Genomic DNA, 19,531 nt, shown 5'->3' on the forward strand with positions numbered 1-19,531 from the left:
AAAAAAGGGGGTGGGGGAGAGGGAAAAATGGGTGATGGGCATTGAGGAGGGCACTTGTTGGGATGAGCACTGGGTGCTGTTTGTAAGCCAATTTGACAATAAATTGTATTAAAAAAATAAAAAGTCAAATCATTATTTAAAAAAAAGCCTTGAGGCACCTGGGTGGCTCAGTTGGTTAAGTGTCCAACTTAGGCTCAGGCCATGATCTCACAATATGTGAGTTCAAGCCCTGCTTTGGGCTGTCTGCTGTCAGCACAGAGCCCTCTTCTGATCCTCTGTTCCACTCTCTCTCTCCTTCTCTCTCCCCTGCTCAAAAAGAAAATAAACATTAAAAAAAAAAAGCCTTGATAGTTGATCAAGAAATTGATTTTTTTTATTTCCGTGTGTGTTTAGTTCTAGAGAGTAACTGGTACGTCTCCAGGCACCTTGTAGCAGTTAGGGAGCTTCTTTGGGTCTGCCAGATTTAGGTAGGTTAATTTAGGAAGGGAAAAGTTTCCCTGAAACATGAGGAATGATCTTAGGGAGGTATGGGTAACATAGAAAGCTAGAGTGGAGGGAATAAATAAGAAAGGAGAGTGAGGGCTGCGGTTGCCATTTGAGAGCTGCGAACCGATGCTGACATGGTTTCTGGATGTTAGGTGCTTCCGAGGTCCGACTGGACACGCTGACTATCCTGGGAAGTGCTGAAACCTCCACTGTGGGTGTCCAGGGACTTGTGCTTGCGCTGGTGAAGTCCGTCACAGAGAAGATGCAGCCGTGCTGCAAGGCTCCTGACATCCCCACTCCCGTGCTCAGCCTCTCCATGCTGTCCATCACCTACCACAGCAGCATCCGCTCCCTGGAGGTAATGCTTCTTTGGGGAGGTGGAGTCAGGTTGGCTTCTCCCTAGGCTTAGAGCATTTCCCAGTCTTTTGAGTCTGGTGTGAAACTCAAACTGTGAGAAATAGGACACCTTGTGTTATTCTTTTTGTCCTTGCTTGTTCTGTACATTTTTAACTCTTTATTGTGGTATGTAAAATATACACACAATTAGAACATATGAACTTGTACGTATCCATACCCAGCTTCAGTAATTGCCAGCTTAGGACCAATGTGTTTTAGCTACACTCTGCCATCCACCTCCCGCTCTGGGATTATTTTGAAGCAGACCTATACCAGACGTATAATTTCAACCGTAAACATTTCAGTGCATATCTCTGAAAAATAAGTAGCTTTTTTTTTAAAGATCATGATCTGGTGTTACTTTCCTGAAGCACCCAGCTCATTAAAAGGCTGGAAGGGAGGGGTGCCTTGCTGACTCACTTGCTGGAGCATACATCTCTTGATCTTGAGGTTTTAAGTTCGAGCCCCACGTTGGGTGTAGAGATTACTTAAAAATAAAATCTTTAAATATAAGTAAATAAAAATAAAAGGCTGGAATGGCTCTAAAGATGGAGGCACTGGCAAGTTTTAAGAGGCTTTCCAAGATTTTTCTCCTCAGACTATCAGGTGGACATGGAACCCTCTTAGGAGAGGTGTGGGATATCTTCCTAATTGTCAGGCTTCAGCTTCCCTTGGAAACTGAAGAGTTGCCTTTTTAGAGGCTGGAACTCAAAGGAATTTTTCTGTTCTGGAATTTAAATTTTCTCTGCTTCACTATTCAGAATTGATTTTGTTTTCCAAGCTGACAAGGACTCCCTTCTTTGAAGCATACTTTTGTGTAAATCAATTGCTGTATTGATTTGTGTGGTCAGTCTTTTTTATATTTAAGAATTGAGATGCAATCAATGCATAAAACATTTTCAAATTGATTGTTGCAGTGGTTATTATGCAGAGTGAGCCTGTTATAGAAAAATAACTCATAGACAGAAATATAAAGCCAAATGATTAACTGTCTGCTGTACATAGCTGATATCCTATGGTAGATATTAAAGAATCAACACACATGATCTCTACTCTCGGACAATTTAGAATCCAGTTGAGAATTCAAAAGTGTGAGTGCTCTTACACATAAGATAAACAAGAACCGTTAGCTCAGCACATTCGTGCTAAGGGGAACAAGGCAAAGGAGTAACTAATGAGGCTACTCAGGAAATACTTCCTAGTGGAGATGGTTCTTGACCCAGGTGTGCTTGTATAATATTCCCGGTCAGCTCTCCTATTTTGGGATATTGTAACTGACAGATCCTTTTCTCTTGCTCCCTGAAGGTTCAGTGTGGTGCAGGGCTGACCTTACTTTGGAGCCCCCCAGATCACATGTACCTGTACCAGCACGTCCTGGCTACCCTGCATTGCCGAGACCTACTAAGAGCCACTCTGTTTCCCGAGACTGTTCCACTCCTTGCACTAGAGACTCCAGAGGCTGCGTCTGAGCCAGAAGGTCATCTCCCTGAGCCATCTCCTCCAAAGCGGCTCCTAAACCTCACACTAGAGGTGAGCACAGCTAAGCTGACAGCTTTTGTAGCTGAGGACAAGTTCATTACCCTGGCTGCAGAGAGTGTGTCGCTGAGCAGGCATGGGGGTTCACTGCAGGCTTACTGCCCAGAGCTGGCTGCCGGCTTTGATGGCAATAACATCTTCAACTTCAAGGAGGTGGAAGTACAGCTGCTACCTGAACTGGAGGAGATGATCCTCCACCGGAACCCCTTCCCTGTGCTGCAGACCCTCCGGAACCGTGTTTGGCTCCTGTCCCTGGGATCAGTCTCAGTGGAGTTTCCTTATCAGTACGATTTCTCTCGAACTCTGGATGAGGCTGTGGGAGTTCAGAAATGGCTGAAGGGGCTGCATCGAGGAACGCATGCTCAGGCTTCTCCAAGCCCTGCCCCACTCCCACCGGATCTACTCTTGAAGGTTCAGCACTTCTCATGGGTTTTCCTGGATGACATTTTTGAGGTGAAACTTCGTGATAACTATGAACTGATGAAGGATGAAAGTAAGGAGAGTGCCAAAAGGCTGCAGTTGCTGGATGCCAAGGTGGCTGCCCTTCGGAAGCAACATGGGGAGTTACTGCCAGCCCGCAAAATTGAGGAGCTCTATGCCTCTTTGGAACATAAAAACATTGAAATCTACATTCAGCGTTCCCGTCGTCTCTATGGCAACACACCTATGCGCCGGGCCCTGCTCACTTGGAGCCTGGCGGGGCTAGAGCTGGTAGCTCTGGCAGATGTCTCCTTCCATGGCCCTGAGCGTGTGGTAGAGCAAGTTCAAGAGCTTGATCCAGGCAGCCCTTTCCCTGCTGAGGGAGTAGATCTTGTCATTCAGTGGTGTCGTATGCTCAAGTGCAGTGTTAAGACATTTTTGGGTAAGCAGTACTTCCTTATTTGCAGAGTCTGGTGTTTGCCCTCCCAGCTCCAGGAAGCTCTTTGAGTGGATGCAGAGGAGCTCAGTTATATTGGGAACTCTGGTGGTTGTGGGATGGGTGGAGTGGGATGGGTGGGCTCCTCTTCCCTTTCTTTGTTCCTGAATTTCACCCTGAAACTGCTTGGCTAACATAAAGGGACAGCTAACACAGTCATCTTCAGGGTTGGTGTACCCCTTGGATCTCAGTGGTATTCCCCTCACCATCTGCTCAGTGTCTCCATGCCCTTTTTCAGCTTTTCTGTCAATTGCCAGCTCTTGTTCTCTCAGTTGACTTTGTTAAATAGATGGGTAAAAGTAGTGGTGGGGGAGAAAAATGTTTGAGAATATTGAGACAGTCCTCTGAATAGCCATTGTATATCCTCCCTGTAATAACAGTTCGGATAAGAGATTATCCCCGATACCTGTTTGAGATCCGTGACTGGAGGCTGATGGGTCGACTTGTGGGCACCGAGCAGAGTGGTCAGCCTTGCTCCCGGCGGCGTCAGATCTTGCACTTGGGGCTTCCATGGGGTAATGTGGCAGTAGAGAGGAACATGCCCCCACTCAAGTTCTACCACGACTTCCGCTGTGAGTAGAGGAAGGCAGTTGGTTTGGCTGAGGGATGTTGTGGTTGCTAGGATGGGAGATGAGCTGAGGCCCTTCTGGAGTGAAGAAAGAAGTTGTGTAACAAGCTGTACCCTTTGCCCCTCTGTCCCAGCGGAAATCTTCCAGTACACAGTGGTATGGGGCCCGTGCTGGGATCCAGCCTGGACCCTGATTAGCCAATCTGTGGACCTCTTGACCAAGCCTTCAGCTGACCCCAGCCCACCCTTGCCCTGGTGGGACAAGAGCCGTCTACTGTTTCATGGGGACTGGCACATGGACATAGAACAGGCAAATCTGCACCAGCTGGCTACTGAGGTGAGGGGTTCCAGAGGAGTTACTAGGATGGTGTGGTTGGGGCCTGTGTAGCACATGGTAGGGAGAGGAAAAGGTACTGATCTGGGAGGTTTGGAGGATACTTGTATCCAGATCTCACCAAGTTGTTGGGGATGGTTATAGGACCCGTACAACACAACTGAAAATATGCACTGGGAGTGGAGCCACCTGTCTTTTCATTGGAAACCTGGTCAGTTTGTGTTCAAGGGTGACTTGGATGTCAACGTGAGAACAGCTTCTAAGTGAGTGGAGTAATGCCTCAACGGGGTGAGGGACTCAGGTTGGAGGGAGTGGGGAAGGGCCAGGGGGTTGCAAGTGACCAGGGCACTGAGGGCTGGGACTCTGTTGTGAGACAGGTATGATGACTGCTGCTTCCTTCACCTGCCTGACCTCTGCATGACACTGGACCTGCAGTGGCTGTGCCATGGGAACCCCCATGATCACCATGGTGTCACTCTGCGGGCTCCAGAGTTCCTGCCTGAGGTGCCCTTGGGCCAGCTCCATGACTCCTACCGGGCATTCCGCTCTGAGAACCTCAATCTCTCCATCAAGATGGATCTGACCCGGCACAGTGGGAGTGAGGCTTGGGTCTGGGGCAGCGGGAGGAAGGGTTGGGAGGATGGGCTTAAACACCGAGGACTTCAACTTGACCCTTGGGGGAGGGGATAAGGAAAGCAAGGGAGGATTTGGATTAGGACCTTTTCTGAGAGAGGGTTGGTGAAAACAAAGCTTAAATCTTTAAAAGGAACGGGTGTTGGGGATAGTGTGAGGCTGAATGCTGTTTGGATTTTTAAACCTCTAAAAGCTGAAGCTAGCTTTATCTCTGTGTTTTAACCACAGGTAGGAAATGTCTATCCTTTCTTTTGCAGCGATATCCCAGCCCCGGATTCTGCTATATAGTAGTACCCTGCGCTGGATGCAAAACTTCTGGGCAACTTGGACTAGTGTCACAAGGCCTATCTGTAGGGGAAAGCTCTTTAATAACCTGAAACCTAGCAAAAAGAAACTCGGCCAGCACTACAAGCAGCTTTCCTATACTGCACTCTTTCCCCAGCTACAGGTCAGGCTCTGACAGCCCTGGTGACATCTTCAGTTCTTTCCCCTTCCCTCGTTTTTGTGTTTTTTCCCATCTTAATCATCTGATGTCATTCTTTGTTCAGTATTATGCTCTCTTGTTGCCAGGTGCATTATTGGGCCTCATTTGCCCAGCAACGGGGCATCCAGATTGAGTGCAGTCAGGGCCATGTCTTCACTAGGGGAACTCAGCGGCTTATACCTCAAGGTAAGGTCAAAGACTGCCTTCATTTTTCCTACCCTCTTTGCCCTTCACATTTCTCTTCCCTCTATGTGTCCCACGCTGTTCTTCTGTACTGGTCTGCATGGGCTCTGTATGCCTCCTTTTCTCAGCGGGCACAGTGATGCGGCGTCTCATCTCTGACTGGAGTGTGACCCAGATGGTTAGTGACCTAAGTCAGGTGACTGTTCACCTTATGGCTTCACCCACTGAAGAAAATGCTGATCACTGCCTTGATCCCTTGGTAACAAAGACCCACCTACTGAGCCTGTCCTCTCTCACCTACCAACGGCACAGCAATCGCACGGCTGAGGAGGTACCGCCTGACACAGTCTCTTTGCTACCTTATTTTTATCAGTAGGTGTTTTAGTCTGCTGTTACAGGGCTGCTATAACAAAACACCAAAGAATGTGTGGCTTGAACAACAGAAATTTATTCCTGACAGTTCTAGAGGCTGGAAAGTCTAAGATCAGGGGCCAACATAGTCAGATTCTGGTGAGGGCTCTCCTCCTGGCTTGTAGACAGTTGCCTTCGCTGGGTCCTCACATGGCAGGAAAAGAGAGGGAGAGAACACGCTCTCTGGTGTCTCTTATAAGGGCACTAATCCCATCACAAGGGCCTCACTCTTGTGACTTCATGTAAACTTAATTACCTCCTAAAAGTCACATCTCCAAATATTATCACATTGGGGATTATGGTCTCAACATATGAATTATGGAGAGGGACACAATTTAGTCCATAGCAGTAGGTTTTAAGCTAAGTCCTGGGTAACGTTTCTAACTGTATTCCAAGTAAAAATATCATTACTGTCTGATGAACTCACTATTATCATTTGTATCAGCGTACCTCTTTTTGAATATTCCTTCTCTCCGTCTCCTAAAGATAGTCTCTTGCCTTTCAAGAAACAGTAAAACTTTTTTCCTAGCACCTTCTTTGGTATTTTTTGTTGTTGTTTTTTCCTAATTAAAGAAAGATTTTTTATGTTGAAATTTTCTTTTCTTTTCTTTTTTGTTTTTTTTTTTAAAGTAGGCTTCACACCCAAGGTGGGGCTTGAACTCATGACCCGGAGATCAAGAGTCGTATACACTACCAAGTGAGCCAGCCAGGCGCGCCCCATGTGTTGAAATTTTCTAAATCATTTAAAATATAGCGGATGTAGTCAGAATGCAATCTAATGCACAAACTAAGACCACTTAGTTTTTCTTTCTCCAGGGTCTTCTTTTCTCCCCCAGAACAGATTTCTTGTTCAACAAGCTTGTTTTCTTGCCTCTGCCTTTGTGGTCCAGGAGAAATAGTGGGAATTTCCATGCTACCTTGTGGTTCTTTTCCTGTTTCTTAGGAGCTCTCTACTCGAGTTGGGGATCCTGCCTTTCATACACACCAGCTGCACTTGGTAGATTTACGGGCTTCCTGGACAACCACCAATCGGGACATTGCCTTTGGTTTATATGATGGCTATAAAAAGGCAGCTGTACTCAAACGTAATCTCTCTACGGAGGCCCTGAAGGGGTTAAAGATTGATCCCCAGATGCCAGCTAAAAAGCCAAAGCAGAGTGTTCTGACCAGTGCCCCAGCCCCACCTCCCGTCAGCACTCCCAGCTTTAGTGGACAGCCTGATAAGGGGTCCTCAGGAGGTAAGCTGGGGGAAATAAAACTTCATAGAGTTAGGTGTAGGATATGTGCATAGGATTGAACAAGAACTGGGAGGACTAAATCATGGCTGGTTCCATCTAGATATAGAGATGAAAACTATTCTTTTTCCATATTAGGTCACCTCTGACTTACATAGCCGTGATATAGGGGCAGTTAAAGGGTGTCATCCTGTGGGAAGGAGGAGAGGATCATGAAGGAGTGATGGGGCCAGAACGGGATGAGTAAGGGAGAAAAATGATTAAAGAATTGTGTGGTTTGATGAATTAATTTGTTAACAAATATTGAGTACTTAACAGGCGTAAAACACTGTGCTGGGTTCAGTGAGAGATATAAAACGAATGACATTCTACTTGCCTCAACAAGTTTATCATCTCTGGATGAGCTTAGTTCATTCATTCATTCCCAATCACTCATTCATTCATAGATTCATTTTAGCTTATTGTGGGTTTATAATATACCAGACATAACCCTAGACATTAGGGATATAAAAATGAGGAGAAGCTCAGAAACTAATAGACAGACATGTAAATTATTATTTCATTATGAAAATGCTTTTTAAGAATGTTTAAGAAGAAAGTATTTAAATCAGCATAGGGAAATCTAGAAAAGCTTCCCAGAAAAGATCATTGAGATGGGCCTTAAAAAATAAATAAGAGTTCGGCAGGCAAGAAAAGAGGAGAGGGCGTTTTAAGGAGAGGGAATAAGTATAGAGGAATGCAAGTTCGTGGTAAATTTAAGAACAAGGTGGAAAGTGATATCAAAAGAGAAATCAAAAGAGAAAAAAGTATATGGGAGTTCTTGACTGGAATGAAGGAGGGAGTGCAATCAGGGAAAGGTTTATCGAGGAAAGTAGCATTTGAGCTGGACCTTGAAGGCTGAGTATGGTTTGAACCTGTGGAAATGGGGAGGAAAGGCATTCAAGGCATCCTGAATAGGAGTAGATTTGGTAAGGCTCCGTATGTTCAAAGGAGAGCGAACAATCTGTTTCAATTGGCATAGAGAGTAACTAAGGCGAGGAGCGAGGGAAGATCCTGGAAAGGAAAGCTGCACATAGACCATCACAGGTAGACCATCACAGGTAGACCATCACAGGTCTTTTATACAAGGCTAAGGAGTTTTTGGTCCTTATTCAGTAGACAGTGGTGAACTACTGAAAGTTTTTGAATGGGGATGTGTCATCATGAGACTTTACTTTTAGGAAGATAAATCTAGCAGTGCTGTGGAGGAGGACTGGAGAGGAAGAAACTGGAGGTGGAGAGACAGATAAGGAAACTATTATGGTGTCCTAACAACATGTAATGAGGGCCTGAACTTGGTAGAGGCAGTGGGAATGGAGATGAGGGGATGGGTGGAAATGTTATTGTACTAAGAAATTTGGCAACTGGTTGGAAGAAAGAGTTAAGATAGAAAGCAATAATGACTGAGGCTTTGAATCTGGGACTAGCATGATGGTAACAGTAATATCAGAGATAGGAGAGCCAGAGGATACTAAATACTAAAGTTCGGGGAGGAACAGGGTTGTTGAGTTCAGATTTGGACATGCTGAGTTTGTGGTGCAAGTAGTACATCTAGGTAATGTCTAACCAACAGCTGGAAATGAGGATCTAAAAGCTTAGAACTAGAGGTGAAGACTTTGGGAGTTTCGGCATAGAGCTAAAAGTTAATCCCAAGTAGATAATAATAGTTGCTTTCTGTGTGGCAGGTACTCTGCAAAATACTTTTGTATGTTATTGCATTAAATTCCCTCAACAACCTTATGAGATAGTTACTATTATTTTACAGACAAGGGGACTGAGACACAGGTTAAAGCAAGCTGCTGAAAGTCACAATCGAGTAACTGGCAGAGATAGGATCTTAAATACAGGACAGGCAGACAAGTCTGATTCTGGATGCTGCTAACCATAACACTCTGTTAGAAAAACTCATTAGAAGAAAGAGGAAGAGAAGGGAACCCGAGGAGATACTTATTTCTAAGACACGGGAGAAGAGGATTTAGAGGCATAATCGTAGGAAGCAGTAGAGCTATGAGAACACAGTGGCACTAATGGCAAAGGAGTGGTTTCATATGGAAAGGAGTGGTCCACAAACAACATTTAAAATAATATAAAATGAAAAATATAAGGAACAAAATGAGAAGAAAGATCCTAGAGTAAACAGAGGTTGATATACCTAAGAGAAAAAAATGCTGCTATTATATAGCACTCTTGGGAATCTGTTATTTTTGTTAAAATTGAGGAAATGAAATGACAACCCTTATTTTGCCCTCAGAGATCAAGGAGGGGAGTGGGTGGGCTGGAGTTGCAGGTTGGAGAGAGTATTTTCTAGAGAAATTGAAGGAAGATCGGTTTGGCCCTAGATGTATTGCCCATATTCCTTTGAGATTGTGACTTTCTTCCACTTCCTATTTCTCTGCCAGGTGCCTACATGTTGCAGAAGCTGATTGAAGAGACAGACAGGTTTGTAGTGTTCACAGAAGAGGAATCAGGTGTGAGTGATCAACTGTGTGGCATCGCTGCCTGCCAGACGGATGATATATATAACCGAAACTGCCTTATTGAGCTGGTTAATTGCCAGGTAACTTCTCTTTACCAGAGCACCCTAGCATTGGGCTAGATCCTGATCATATGTGTTCACCTTCTCCCAGCGCCAAATAAGAATGGGCAGATAGAGCTCCAAACAATTATTCCTTCCACCAGGTATCCAGGATAATCCTTCCATTTCTAAAACCATAGTGTAAGCCAGAATTAGATCCAGCTGCATTCATTGATACAGTCCTTTCACTGACCTTCTCATCTTCCCTGGTGGCCCTTGTGCTATGATTCTGCTCCTGTCTATGGCATAGATGGTTCTTCGTGGAGCGGAGACAGAAGGCTGTGTCATTGTGTCAGCTGCCAAAGCTCAGCTGCTGCAGTGCCAACACCATCCAGCCTGGTATGGTGACACATTGAAGCAAAAGACATCCTGGACTTGCCTACTGGATGGCATGCAGTACTTTGCCACCACTGAAAGCAGCCCCACTGAGCAGGATGGCCGACAGCTCTGGTTAGAGGTTAGTCAAATACAGGAATTGCAGGCAGTCTCTGATTTGTGGTCTGTGAGCACATAGTGCTTTTTTCTTTTTTTTTAATCTCTTGCTGTTCTTTTTTATTGTGAGGGAAATTCTTGTTTCCCAGCACTAGAATAAAATGGGTTGGAACTTTTTTACGTTTGAGAAGATTGCTGACCTCTGCTAATAAATCACACTAATCAGCAGGCAGCCAAGAAAACAGGCAGTAAGCCTGAGAACTTTAGATAAATTCTTTATCTGCCCTTTCTCTGATTTCTCTTATGAAGATGTTTGATTAGTTTCAGCAAAGCAGTAAGGTTGAATACAAAGACTGCTTGTCTAGGACTCAGGTGATGTGAGTTCTAATGCCACCTTTGCTGTTATAGTAGCCATGAGCCTTTGGGCGAGTCACCTTTATTTACTTTGTTTATCTATTTATTTTGAGAGAGAGAGATGAGAGCAGGGGAGGGGCATAGAGAGAGGGAGAGAGAATCCCAAGCAGGCTCTGCATTGTCAGCGCTGAGCCCAATGTGGGGCTCAAACTCACAGTTCTGAGACCATGATCTGAGCTGAAATCCAGAGTCAGAGGCTTAAACTGACTGAGCCACCCCAGGGCCCCAAGTCGCCTTTATTTGTAAAATTGAGTTAATACTTCCCCCTCACAAGATTGTTGAAAGGATCAAGGGTGAGAAACTGCTTTGAAAAATACAAAGCTTCATTTAGATGGAAAATAATTACACCATTTTTAAAAAGTTATGTCAGAGGAGGTCTAAGTGTGTCAAGACAGCATTTTGTTAGATGGTGGAATTATGAGCAGTTGGCAGGGACTAGGCTATAGATTTTCTTTTCAGTGTAGTAAAACTGAATTTGCTTTATAATTTCTAGGATATTCTCCCAGAATAATAGGAGATCTAATAGTTATAAGATGTACCTAATACTCAGCATTGTTCCTACTTAACCGGTGTGAAGTGTCCACATTGTGCTGGGCATGGTACACCCAAATGAGTTACTGGATCCAGCTACCTCTTTAAGGACCAATAGGATAACTTCATTTACCATTCTACTCAGTGGGGAAAAAGCTAATCCCTTTTCTGTCCTCCCTGCCTGGTGCTTCTTACTCCAACAACCTTAGGGCTCAATCTAAGCAACCTCAGGTGTAATTACACACAAGGTAATCATTTAATCAGATGTCAAGCCAAGTAAGGGTCAAGTTATTGGTACTATGAGAGGTCATGCTGATATATTACATCTGTGATTCAGGCAAGCAGTGCTCTTTACCACTAATCTCAGGAGGTAGGCATAGAAGGTATACTCAGGCAGAGGTGGGCAGGATGAGCTATGCAAGATCTCTAGCATTTTCCGGGCCTCTGCTTCTTTTAGGCATGCCCTCTTTTACATGTGAACCCTTTTTTTCCTCAGGCTGTGATATTAGCATTAGAGTAGAATATCCTAGGGTTTTTTTTGTTTCTTTAATTGAAGTATAGTTGACATATTAGTTTCAGGTGTACAGCATAGTGACTTGACAATTACAAACATTATAAAATGCTCACCAGGGTAGTTACCATCTGTCACCATATAAAATTATTACAGTATTATTGACTATTTCCTGTACTGTACTTTTCATCTCTGAGTTATTTTATATCTGGAAGTATGTACCTTTTAATCCCCTTGATTTATTTCACCTATTCCTCCCACCCTCCTCCCCTCTGGCAACCACCAGTTCTTTATGGGTTTATTTCTGTTTTTGTTGTTTGTTTTTTAGATTCCCCATATAAGCGAAATCGTATAGGATTTATCTTTGTCTGTCTGATTTTACTTGGGATAATACCCTTAGATCCATCTGTATTGCCAAAAATGGCAAGATTTTATTCCTTTTTATGGCTAGTAGTATCCCATTGTGTATATATAAAATACGTCTTTATCCATTCATCTGTTGAAGGACATTTAGGTTGCTTCTGTATCTTGGCTATTATAAATACACATAATAAGCATTAAATATAGGGCTTTTCGAATTAATGATTTCATTTTCTTCAAATAAATACCCAGAAGTAGAATTATTAGATCGTATGGTACTTCTGTTTTTAGTTTTTTGAGGAATCTCAGTATTGTTTGCCAGAATGGCTGCACCAATTTACATTCCTGCTAACGTGGCACAGTTTCCCTTTTCTCATCGTCCTTGCCAAGATGTGTTATTTCATTTTGATACTAGCAATTTTAGTGTGAAGTGGCTTTGATTTGTATTTCCCTGATGATTAATGAATTTGAGCATCTTTCCATGTGTCTGTTAGCCCATCTGTATGTCTTCTTTTGGAAAAATGTCTACTCAGGTCCTCTGCCCATTTTTAATTGGATTAATTTTTTTTTGGCGGGGGGGGTTTTGGTGTTGAGTTGTAGGAGTTCCTTATGTATCATTTGCAAATATCTTCTCCCTTTCAGTAGGTTGTCTTTTCGTTTTGCTTATGATTTCCTTCACTGAGTTTGGTGGGAGTACTTTGATCTTGCCTTTCCCATATGAAATTTTTTGTGACTTGGCAGATCTGCTTATGGTCTTCATATCACTCATTCTACTATTCACTTTGACTTCAGCTTGGCAGAGAGACTCAAAAGAATTCATTCCCTTTACCCCATGGGCAACAGTGTCAGAGTGGTTGTCTGAAAACAGAAAACAGCAAAACCACAATTGCATGAATATCAAAGTGGGTGGGAAAGTCACTGGTTTTGATGAAATTTTTTGTGCTTGACAGGATTGACTTTTTCCTCAAAAAAATTTTTTTTTTATTGTGGTAAGATATAAAATTTACCATTTTAACCATTTTTAAAGTTTATTTATTTATTTTGAGACAGAGTGTGAACAGAGGAGGGGCAGAGAGAGAGAAGGAAAGAGGGAATCCCAAGCAGGCTCTATGCTGAGCGCAGAGTTCGATGTAGGGCTTGATCTCACAACTGAGATCGTGACCTGAGCTGAAATCAAGAGTTGGATGCCACCCCTGGTTTTAACCATTTTTAAGTGTAAAGTTAAGTTTGTATTAAATACATTCATAATGTTGTTCAACCATCACCACCATCCATTTCCCTAACTCTTCATCTTATAAAACTGAAATTATACCCATTAAACCATAACCTCCCTTCCCCTTTCCAGTCCTCAGCAACCACCATTCTACTTTCTGTCTCTATGATTTTGGCTGTTCTTAAGTACCTTGTATAAGTGGAATCATACAGTATTTGTCTTTTTGTGACTAGTTTATTTCACTTCCTATAATCTCTTCAAGGTTTGTTCGTGTTCTAGCATCTTCCTTTTTAGGATTGGATTCTGTTGTATGTACAAGAAATTGCTTATCCATTTGTCTATCAGTGGATACTTGGGTTGCTTCCATATTTTAGCTATTGTGAATAATACCATGTGAACATGGGTGTACAAATCTCTTCAAGACCTTGCTTTCAGTTCTTCTCAGTGTATATCCAGAAGTGGAACTGCTAGGTCATATAGCAAAAATTCTATTTTTAATTTTTTGAGGAATTGCCATACTGTTTCCATAGTACCATTGTACCATTTGACATACCCCAACAGTGCACAAGGGTTCCAATTTCTGCACATCCTTGGCAACACTTTTTTTTTTTTTTTTTTTGATTGTAGCCATTGTAATGGGTGTGAGGTGGGATAGGATTTTTTTTTAATGTTTATTTATTTATTTTGAGAGCACAAGTGGGGAAGGAGCAGAGAGAGAGAAGGAGACAGAATCCCAAGCAGAGCCTGATGTGAGGCTTGATCCCAAGAACTGTGAGATCATGACCTGAGCTGGTATCAAGAGTCACTTAACTGACTGAGCCACCCAGGTGCCCCCAGATAGGATATGATTTTAACCTAGCTTGCTTTTCTGGTCTTAGGCCTGCAGACATGTAACTCATCTGGGTTTGGAGAATTTAGGTGGTGGGCCAGGAGGGAGTCATGTATGTCTTCTACCCTGGGAGATCCTTCAAGCTGTTCCAGGCAGTGGAAATTTAGATAGTATTACTTGCATCATAATCATCTGTGTCCCAGTTGGCTAGGAGTTAAAGGTGCCTGTATCTCTGTCTTCAGGTAAAGAATATTGAGGAGCACCGGCAGCGTAGTCTGGACTCTGTGCAGGAGCTGATGGAGAGCGGGCAGGCAGTGGGAGGCATGGTTACCACCACCACAGGTCAGCTCTCCCTTACTCCCCATCATGTTGTTAGATGTGCATTTTCTTACATACTCTTAAAATTAACATATGCTGGAATAGGACCATTTTGTTTTAGGCTAGGGGGAAAGCAAGTGTCTGGAGTTCCCTAAACATCACATATGGCTGGGAGGTTCTCACAATACCTCCATTGAAAATGTTTTTCTCTTATCTCTTTCCCACCTCTTCCCAGATTGGAACCAGCCAGCTGAGGCGCAACAAGCCCAGCAAGTCCAACGGATCATTTCACGCTGTAGCTGCCGGATGTACTATATTAGTTACAGCCATGACATTGATCCTGAGCTAGCAACTCAGATTAAGCCACCTGAGGTTCATGAGAACCAGGAAAAGGAAGATCTCCTAAAGAAACAGGAAGGTATTCAGGGCTTGAAAGGCTTTTAGAAGGGAACTAGAGAATTTTTGAAAGTAGCTATTTCCTTAGTGGTTTTGAGTTAGTAGTGTTATTAGAAGTCCCACTGTGCCCTGGGCATTAACACTTTCACTTTGCTCTACATTGTGTAAGTTCTGCTATAAGAGAATAAACTGGACTGTTGGAGGGAACTGGGATGAATGGATATTGTTTAATTCTAAAATAAGAAAACCTATTTCTACCCATGAGCATCTCTCACTAATACCAAATATGGGTTAGAAGATGGGGTCGATATTTAGAGAGAAACTTGAGTTTCTTACCTAGCTGCTATCAATTACCTAGGAGCTGTGGATACCTTCACCCTTATTCATCATGAGCTGGAAATCTCCACCAACCCGGCTCAGTATGCCATGATCTTAGACATCGTCAACAACCTGCTGCTCCACGTAGAACCTAAGCGGAAGGTGAGCATGGGCCCTAATAGAATGCCAGTTAACCTCACAGGAACTGACAGACCTTGTGCTTTATTTGGGGTCCAGTAAGAAAAGCCATGCTTCAGACTGAAAAAGGACCTTGTGGTGAGTACATCCTGTGTTAGTCAATAGCAGCAGTTGAAATTGTCTAGAAAAGGTCTGAGTGTTTCTGAGACTGCAGAGCTTGTTTATGTGTGGTTTTTCTTGGTCAGTTCTCTGCTGAGTCACTTTAATACCTCTAAAAACAGTAACTGGTCCCCACTATCACCTCTATCCCTACCCTGTGGCACTGGCTTATTGTGAAATCTTTATGTCTTCTGCATTGGCCTACCCTTTATGCTTGCTACTAATGGTAACAGATACAAGTAAGCTTTCCAGAAGAGGTCCCTGTTTCTTGTTCCTTTCTGTATTTCACCTTACTACAAGACATGTCTATTAAGAAACCTTGCTCATTTCCTTTTCCATTCCTTCAGGAGCATAGTGAGAAGAAGCAGCGAGTCAGGTTCCAGCTTGAGATCTCTAGCAATCCTGAGGAACAGCGCAGCAGCATATTACACTTGCAGGAGGCCGTGCGGCAGCATGTGGCCCAAATACGGCAGCTGGAAAAGCAGATGTATTCTATCATGAAGGTAGTCACCAGGGCAGTTTGAGGAGAGGGTGTTCTCCTAGGACAAAGGAGATCTTCTCTCAGTTTCTCCTGCCTTGGCTCCCTAGTCTTTGCAGGATGACAGCAAGAATGAGAACTTGCTTGACCTGAACCAAAAGCTTCAGTTGCAGCTAAACCAGGAGAAGGCCAACCTACAGCTGGAAAGTGAAGAGCTGAATATCCTCATCAGGTGCCATAGCATCCTTTCCCTGCCCTTTTCTAGTGCCCCAGCTGGAATTGATTTCTCTTCCTTGCTTTAGATCTATTGTGCATTATCAAAGGCTGATGTAGATTTGGGCACTTCCCGAATGAGCGTTGCTGGTCTTGGCCAAGAGATTGAGAACAGGAGAGCCCCTGCTTTGGCTCCTCATTAGAGTACCTCCTGGGAAAGGAGAAAATCAGCTCAGAAAGATAGCTCTTGTGGCCCTGGTGCTATGCAGGTGAACTGAAAATAAAATATCTTGGAAGTTGGTCAGTAAGGAGCACAATTGCAGATACAATTGTAGGGGTTTATTAGTGGGCAGAGATTATTTTATTAAGAAGTACCTGGAGGGCACTTGGGTGGCTTAGTCGGTTGAGTGTCCAGCTTTTGACTTTGCCTCAGGTAATAATCTCACAGTTCCTGAGTTTGAGCCCCACATCGGGCTCTGAACTGACAGCGGGGAGCCTGCTTGGGATTCTCTCTCTCCCTCTCTCTCTCTCTCAAAATATACCAAAAAACCCCCAAAATAAAACCTTGGAAAAAAAAAAAAAGCAGCACCTCTATGGCTCAGTCAGTAGAGCATGTGACTCTTGATCTCAGGATCATGAGTTCAAGCCCTATGCTGGGTGTGGAACTTACTTTTTTTTTTTTTTTAACATGGTTAGCATGTGGCATAGTTAGCGCATATATATATACTTGTGTGTGTGTGTGTGTGTGTGTATACATATATACATATATGTATACATATTTTTATAATTTATTGTCAAATTGGCTAACATACAGTGTGTGAAGTGTGCTCTTGGTTTTTGGGGTAGATTCCCATGGTTCACCACTTACATACAACACCCAGTGTTCATCCCAACAAATGCCCTTCTCAATGCCCATCACCCATTTTTCCCTCTCCCCCACCCCCTCCCCCATCCACCCTCAGTTTGTTCTCTGTATTTAAGAGTCTCTTATGGTTTGCTTCCCTCCCTCTCTGTAACTGTTTTTTTCCCTTTCCCTTCCCCCATGGTCTTCTGTTAAGTTTCTCAAGATGGGTGTGGAACTTAAGAAAAAACAACAACAACAACTGTGGAATTGAAAAATTTGAAAGATGGGATTTATTCTCCCATGGCCCAGGGTGTGAGGAGCATGAATCCAGTGAAAAAAATAGGGAATAGCTGTCCCAAAATAGGTCCATCTCTGGGTTTACCTCCTGCATCATTCTAGAGCATTCTACCCCACCCCCAACCCAAATGCTGTTACCCTTATTGGCTTTGGCCCTCCTGTCCATTTATAGGTGTTTTAAGGATTTCCAATTGCAGCAGGCCAATAAGATGGAGTTGCGAAAGCAACAAGAAGATGTGAGTGTGGTTCGTCGCACTGAGTTCTACTTTGCTCAGGCACGATGGCGTCTGACAGAGGAAGATGGACAGCTAGGAATTGCTGAACTGGAGCTGCAGCGGTTCCTCTACAGCAAGGTATCGGGTATATACAATCACATAAAGGCAGCTGTATTGAGAGACATTGACCTATCACAGGAGTCTTAACTCGGAGAAACAAAGAGGCTAATTATTATATGATTACTAATGCTGGTATTAACGGTTATTAATGATGATACATGAGCAGAGTTCCCTTTAGACACAGTTGTTTGTAATATTAAATAATACAGATATAGATGAGCTTGATCAAATGCTTCTTTCATTGAATAAGATTATCCCTAGAAATATGGCCCAGAAAGAAGTAATCTTCCAATACCAGCTTGGAATAGAATTAATTCTATACTGACATTCAGCTTTCCTGCAATAAATAACCAGTGGAGGAGAAGACATGATTCATTATTCCACACTCCTTCCCCCTGGGAGTTTGGAAATGAGTGAGACCATTTTTGACTATCACAGTAATTGGGAAGGATTACTGGCACTTAGTGCTCTTGTTAGTGTCCATGAGAAACACTGGATTAAAGGGTGAATTGACTGTATGGAGATGAAAGGGATACCAAAGGTTGGGGTTAAACATATGGAGAACCTGAAAACAGGATATGTAGCAATTCTCTAGCAAGCTCCTGAGAAAGACTTATAATAGTGTGTGGGGTGGGGTTGGGGGGGAATCTGTCTTTATAGGTGAATAAGTCTGATGACACAGCAGAACATCTTCTGGAATTGGGCTGGTTCACTATGAACAACCTCCTCCCCAATGCTGTCTATAAGGCAAGTCTTATTTCCCCATTCCTGCCCCATTCTCATGCTTCCTAACACAGGGCATTTGTAATGGCCCTTCCCCATAAACCCACTAAGGGAAATACTGTGGTGATCTGAGAGGTGAAAGCTTGTCTAGCTTAGCAAGACTGTTGCTTTTCCTCTTAGTCTGCAGGGATTTGTGGGTAGACTTATCACTCTTTATCTTACAGGTAGTCCTACGGCCCCAGAGCTCCTGCCAATCTGGGCGACAGCTAGCCCTCCGCCTTTTCAGCAAAGTCCGGCCCCCTGTTGGGGGTATTTCTGTTAAGGAACACTTTGAGGTTAGTAAACAGTCCTTTGGGGACCCAGGAACAAAGGGCACTCAAAAGCTATCTGTGTGTTATGTTACATTAGGGGTAGGTAAACTGAGGGATGATGTCTGAGCTTAATTGCTTCTTCAGCCTTTTTCCTCTTTAGGTAAATGTGGTGCCTCTCACCATCCAGCTGACACACCAGTTCTTCCATAGAATAATGGGCTTTTTCTTTCCTGGCCGAAGCGTAGAAGATGATGAGGTTGGTGATGAAGAAGATAAGTCCAAACTGGTGACTACTGGTGAGAACTTTTATGGTGGAGATCCGGAAGACTGGGGTAGCAGCCTCAGAGATAGCTGAAGCTTCAGAAAGAGGACAACAGCTGGTGTGCTTGCTTTTTCATAGGAATACCAGTGGTTAAGCCTCGGCAGCTGATTGCAACAGATGATGCAGCACCACTGGGCCCTGGGAAGGGTGTTGCACAAGGCTTAAATCGGAGTTCTGGTGTCAGAAGATCATTTCGGAAAGTACCTGAGGTACCAGACATGCCCCTAATGACAGAAAGATGGAAGAATCCTAGGGTTCTGTTTGGGTCAGCTGAAGATTTCTTCTGTTTCCTGAGTCTTTTCCAGGGATGAAAGGAGATGGAGATGTTTGGGGTTCTAAGTTTCTTCTGATGGTTTCAAGAACTCATATTCGTTTCCTGCCTTTCCTAGCACCCTGTGGATGATATTGACAAGATGAAAGAGCGAGCTGCCATGAACAACTCCTTCATCTACATAAAGATTCCACAGGTTCCTCTGTGTGTCAGCTACAAGGTCTGCTCCTCCCTAGTACTTTCTAGAACAGGGTGGGAAGGGAACCAGATAAGATCAGAGATTACAATTAGGCACGACAGTCTAAATTGTGAAGATGGTCTT

General features: G+C 43.6%; 1 protein-coding gene across 5 annotated transcripts in view; it reads left to right on the forward strand.

The window, feature by feature from the left end:
* Nucleotides 1-19,531, forward strand: part of KIAA0100 (KIAA0100 ortholog) — a 31,446-nt gene that overhangs the window by 6,378 nt on the left and 5,537 nt on the right. For 4 of the 5 annotated variants that reach the window (XM_042916548.1, XM_042916549.1, XM_042916550.1 and 1 more), the window contains exons 15-37: nucleotides 639-844; nucleotides 2,188-3,280; nucleotides 3,715-3,906; nucleotides 4,037-4,239; nucleotides 4,381-4,499; nucleotides 4,614-4,834; nucleotides 5,127-5,317; nucleotides 5,440-5,539; nucleotides 5,665-5,867; nucleotides 6,891-7,185; nucleotides 9,621-9,778; nucleotides 10,047-10,253; nucleotides 14,329-14,428; nucleotides 14,640-14,822; nucleotides 15,159-15,280; nucleotides 15,763-15,918; nucleotides 16,004-16,125; nucleotides 17,420-17,600; nucleotides 18,243-18,329; nucleotides 18,530-18,640; nucleotides 18,777-18,912; nucleotides 19,017-19,147; nucleotides 19,328-19,429. In XM_042916548.1, coding sequence (XP_042772482.1) covers nucleotides 639-844; nucleotides 2,188-3,280; nucleotides 3,715-3,906; nucleotides 4,037-4,239; nucleotides 4,381-4,499; nucleotides 4,614-4,834; nucleotides 5,127-5,317; nucleotides 5,440-5,539; nucleotides 5,665-5,867; nucleotides 6,891-7,185; nucleotides 9,621-9,778; nucleotides 10,047-10,253; nucleotides 14,329-14,428; nucleotides 14,640-14,822; nucleotides 15,159-15,280; nucleotides 15,763-15,918; nucleotides 16,004-16,125; nucleotides 17,420-17,600; nucleotides 18,243-18,329; nucleotides 18,530-18,640; nucleotides 18,777-18,912; nucleotides 19,017-19,147; nucleotides 19,328-19,429 — 4,619 coding nt within the window. Of the gene's footprint in view, nucleotides 1-638; nucleotides 845-2,187; nucleotides 3,281-3,714; nucleotides 3,907-4,036; nucleotides 4,240-4,380; nucleotides 4,500-4,613; nucleotides 4,835-5,126; nucleotides 5,318-5,439; nucleotides 5,540-5,664; nucleotides 5,868-6,890; nucleotides 7,186-9,620; nucleotides 9,779-10,046; nucleotides 10,254-14,328; nucleotides 14,429-14,639; nucleotides 14,823-15,158; nucleotides 15,281-15,762; nucleotides 15,919-16,003; nucleotides 16,126-17,419; nucleotides 17,601-18,242; nucleotides 18,330-18,529; nucleotides 18,641-18,760; nucleotides 18,913-19,016; nucleotides 19,148-19,327; nucleotides 19,430-19,531 lie in introns of those variants that run through there. The other variant, XM_042916552.1, reaches the window with a different exon arrangement.

This window comes from Panthera leo, chromosome E1 (assembly GCF_018350215.1).
Source record: "Panthera leo isolate Ple1 chromosome E1, P.leo_Ple1_pat1.1, whole genome shotgun sequence".
Classification (NCBI taxonomy): domain Eukaryota; kingdom Metazoa; phylum Chordata; class Mammalia; order Carnivora; family Felidae; genus Panthera; species Panthera leo.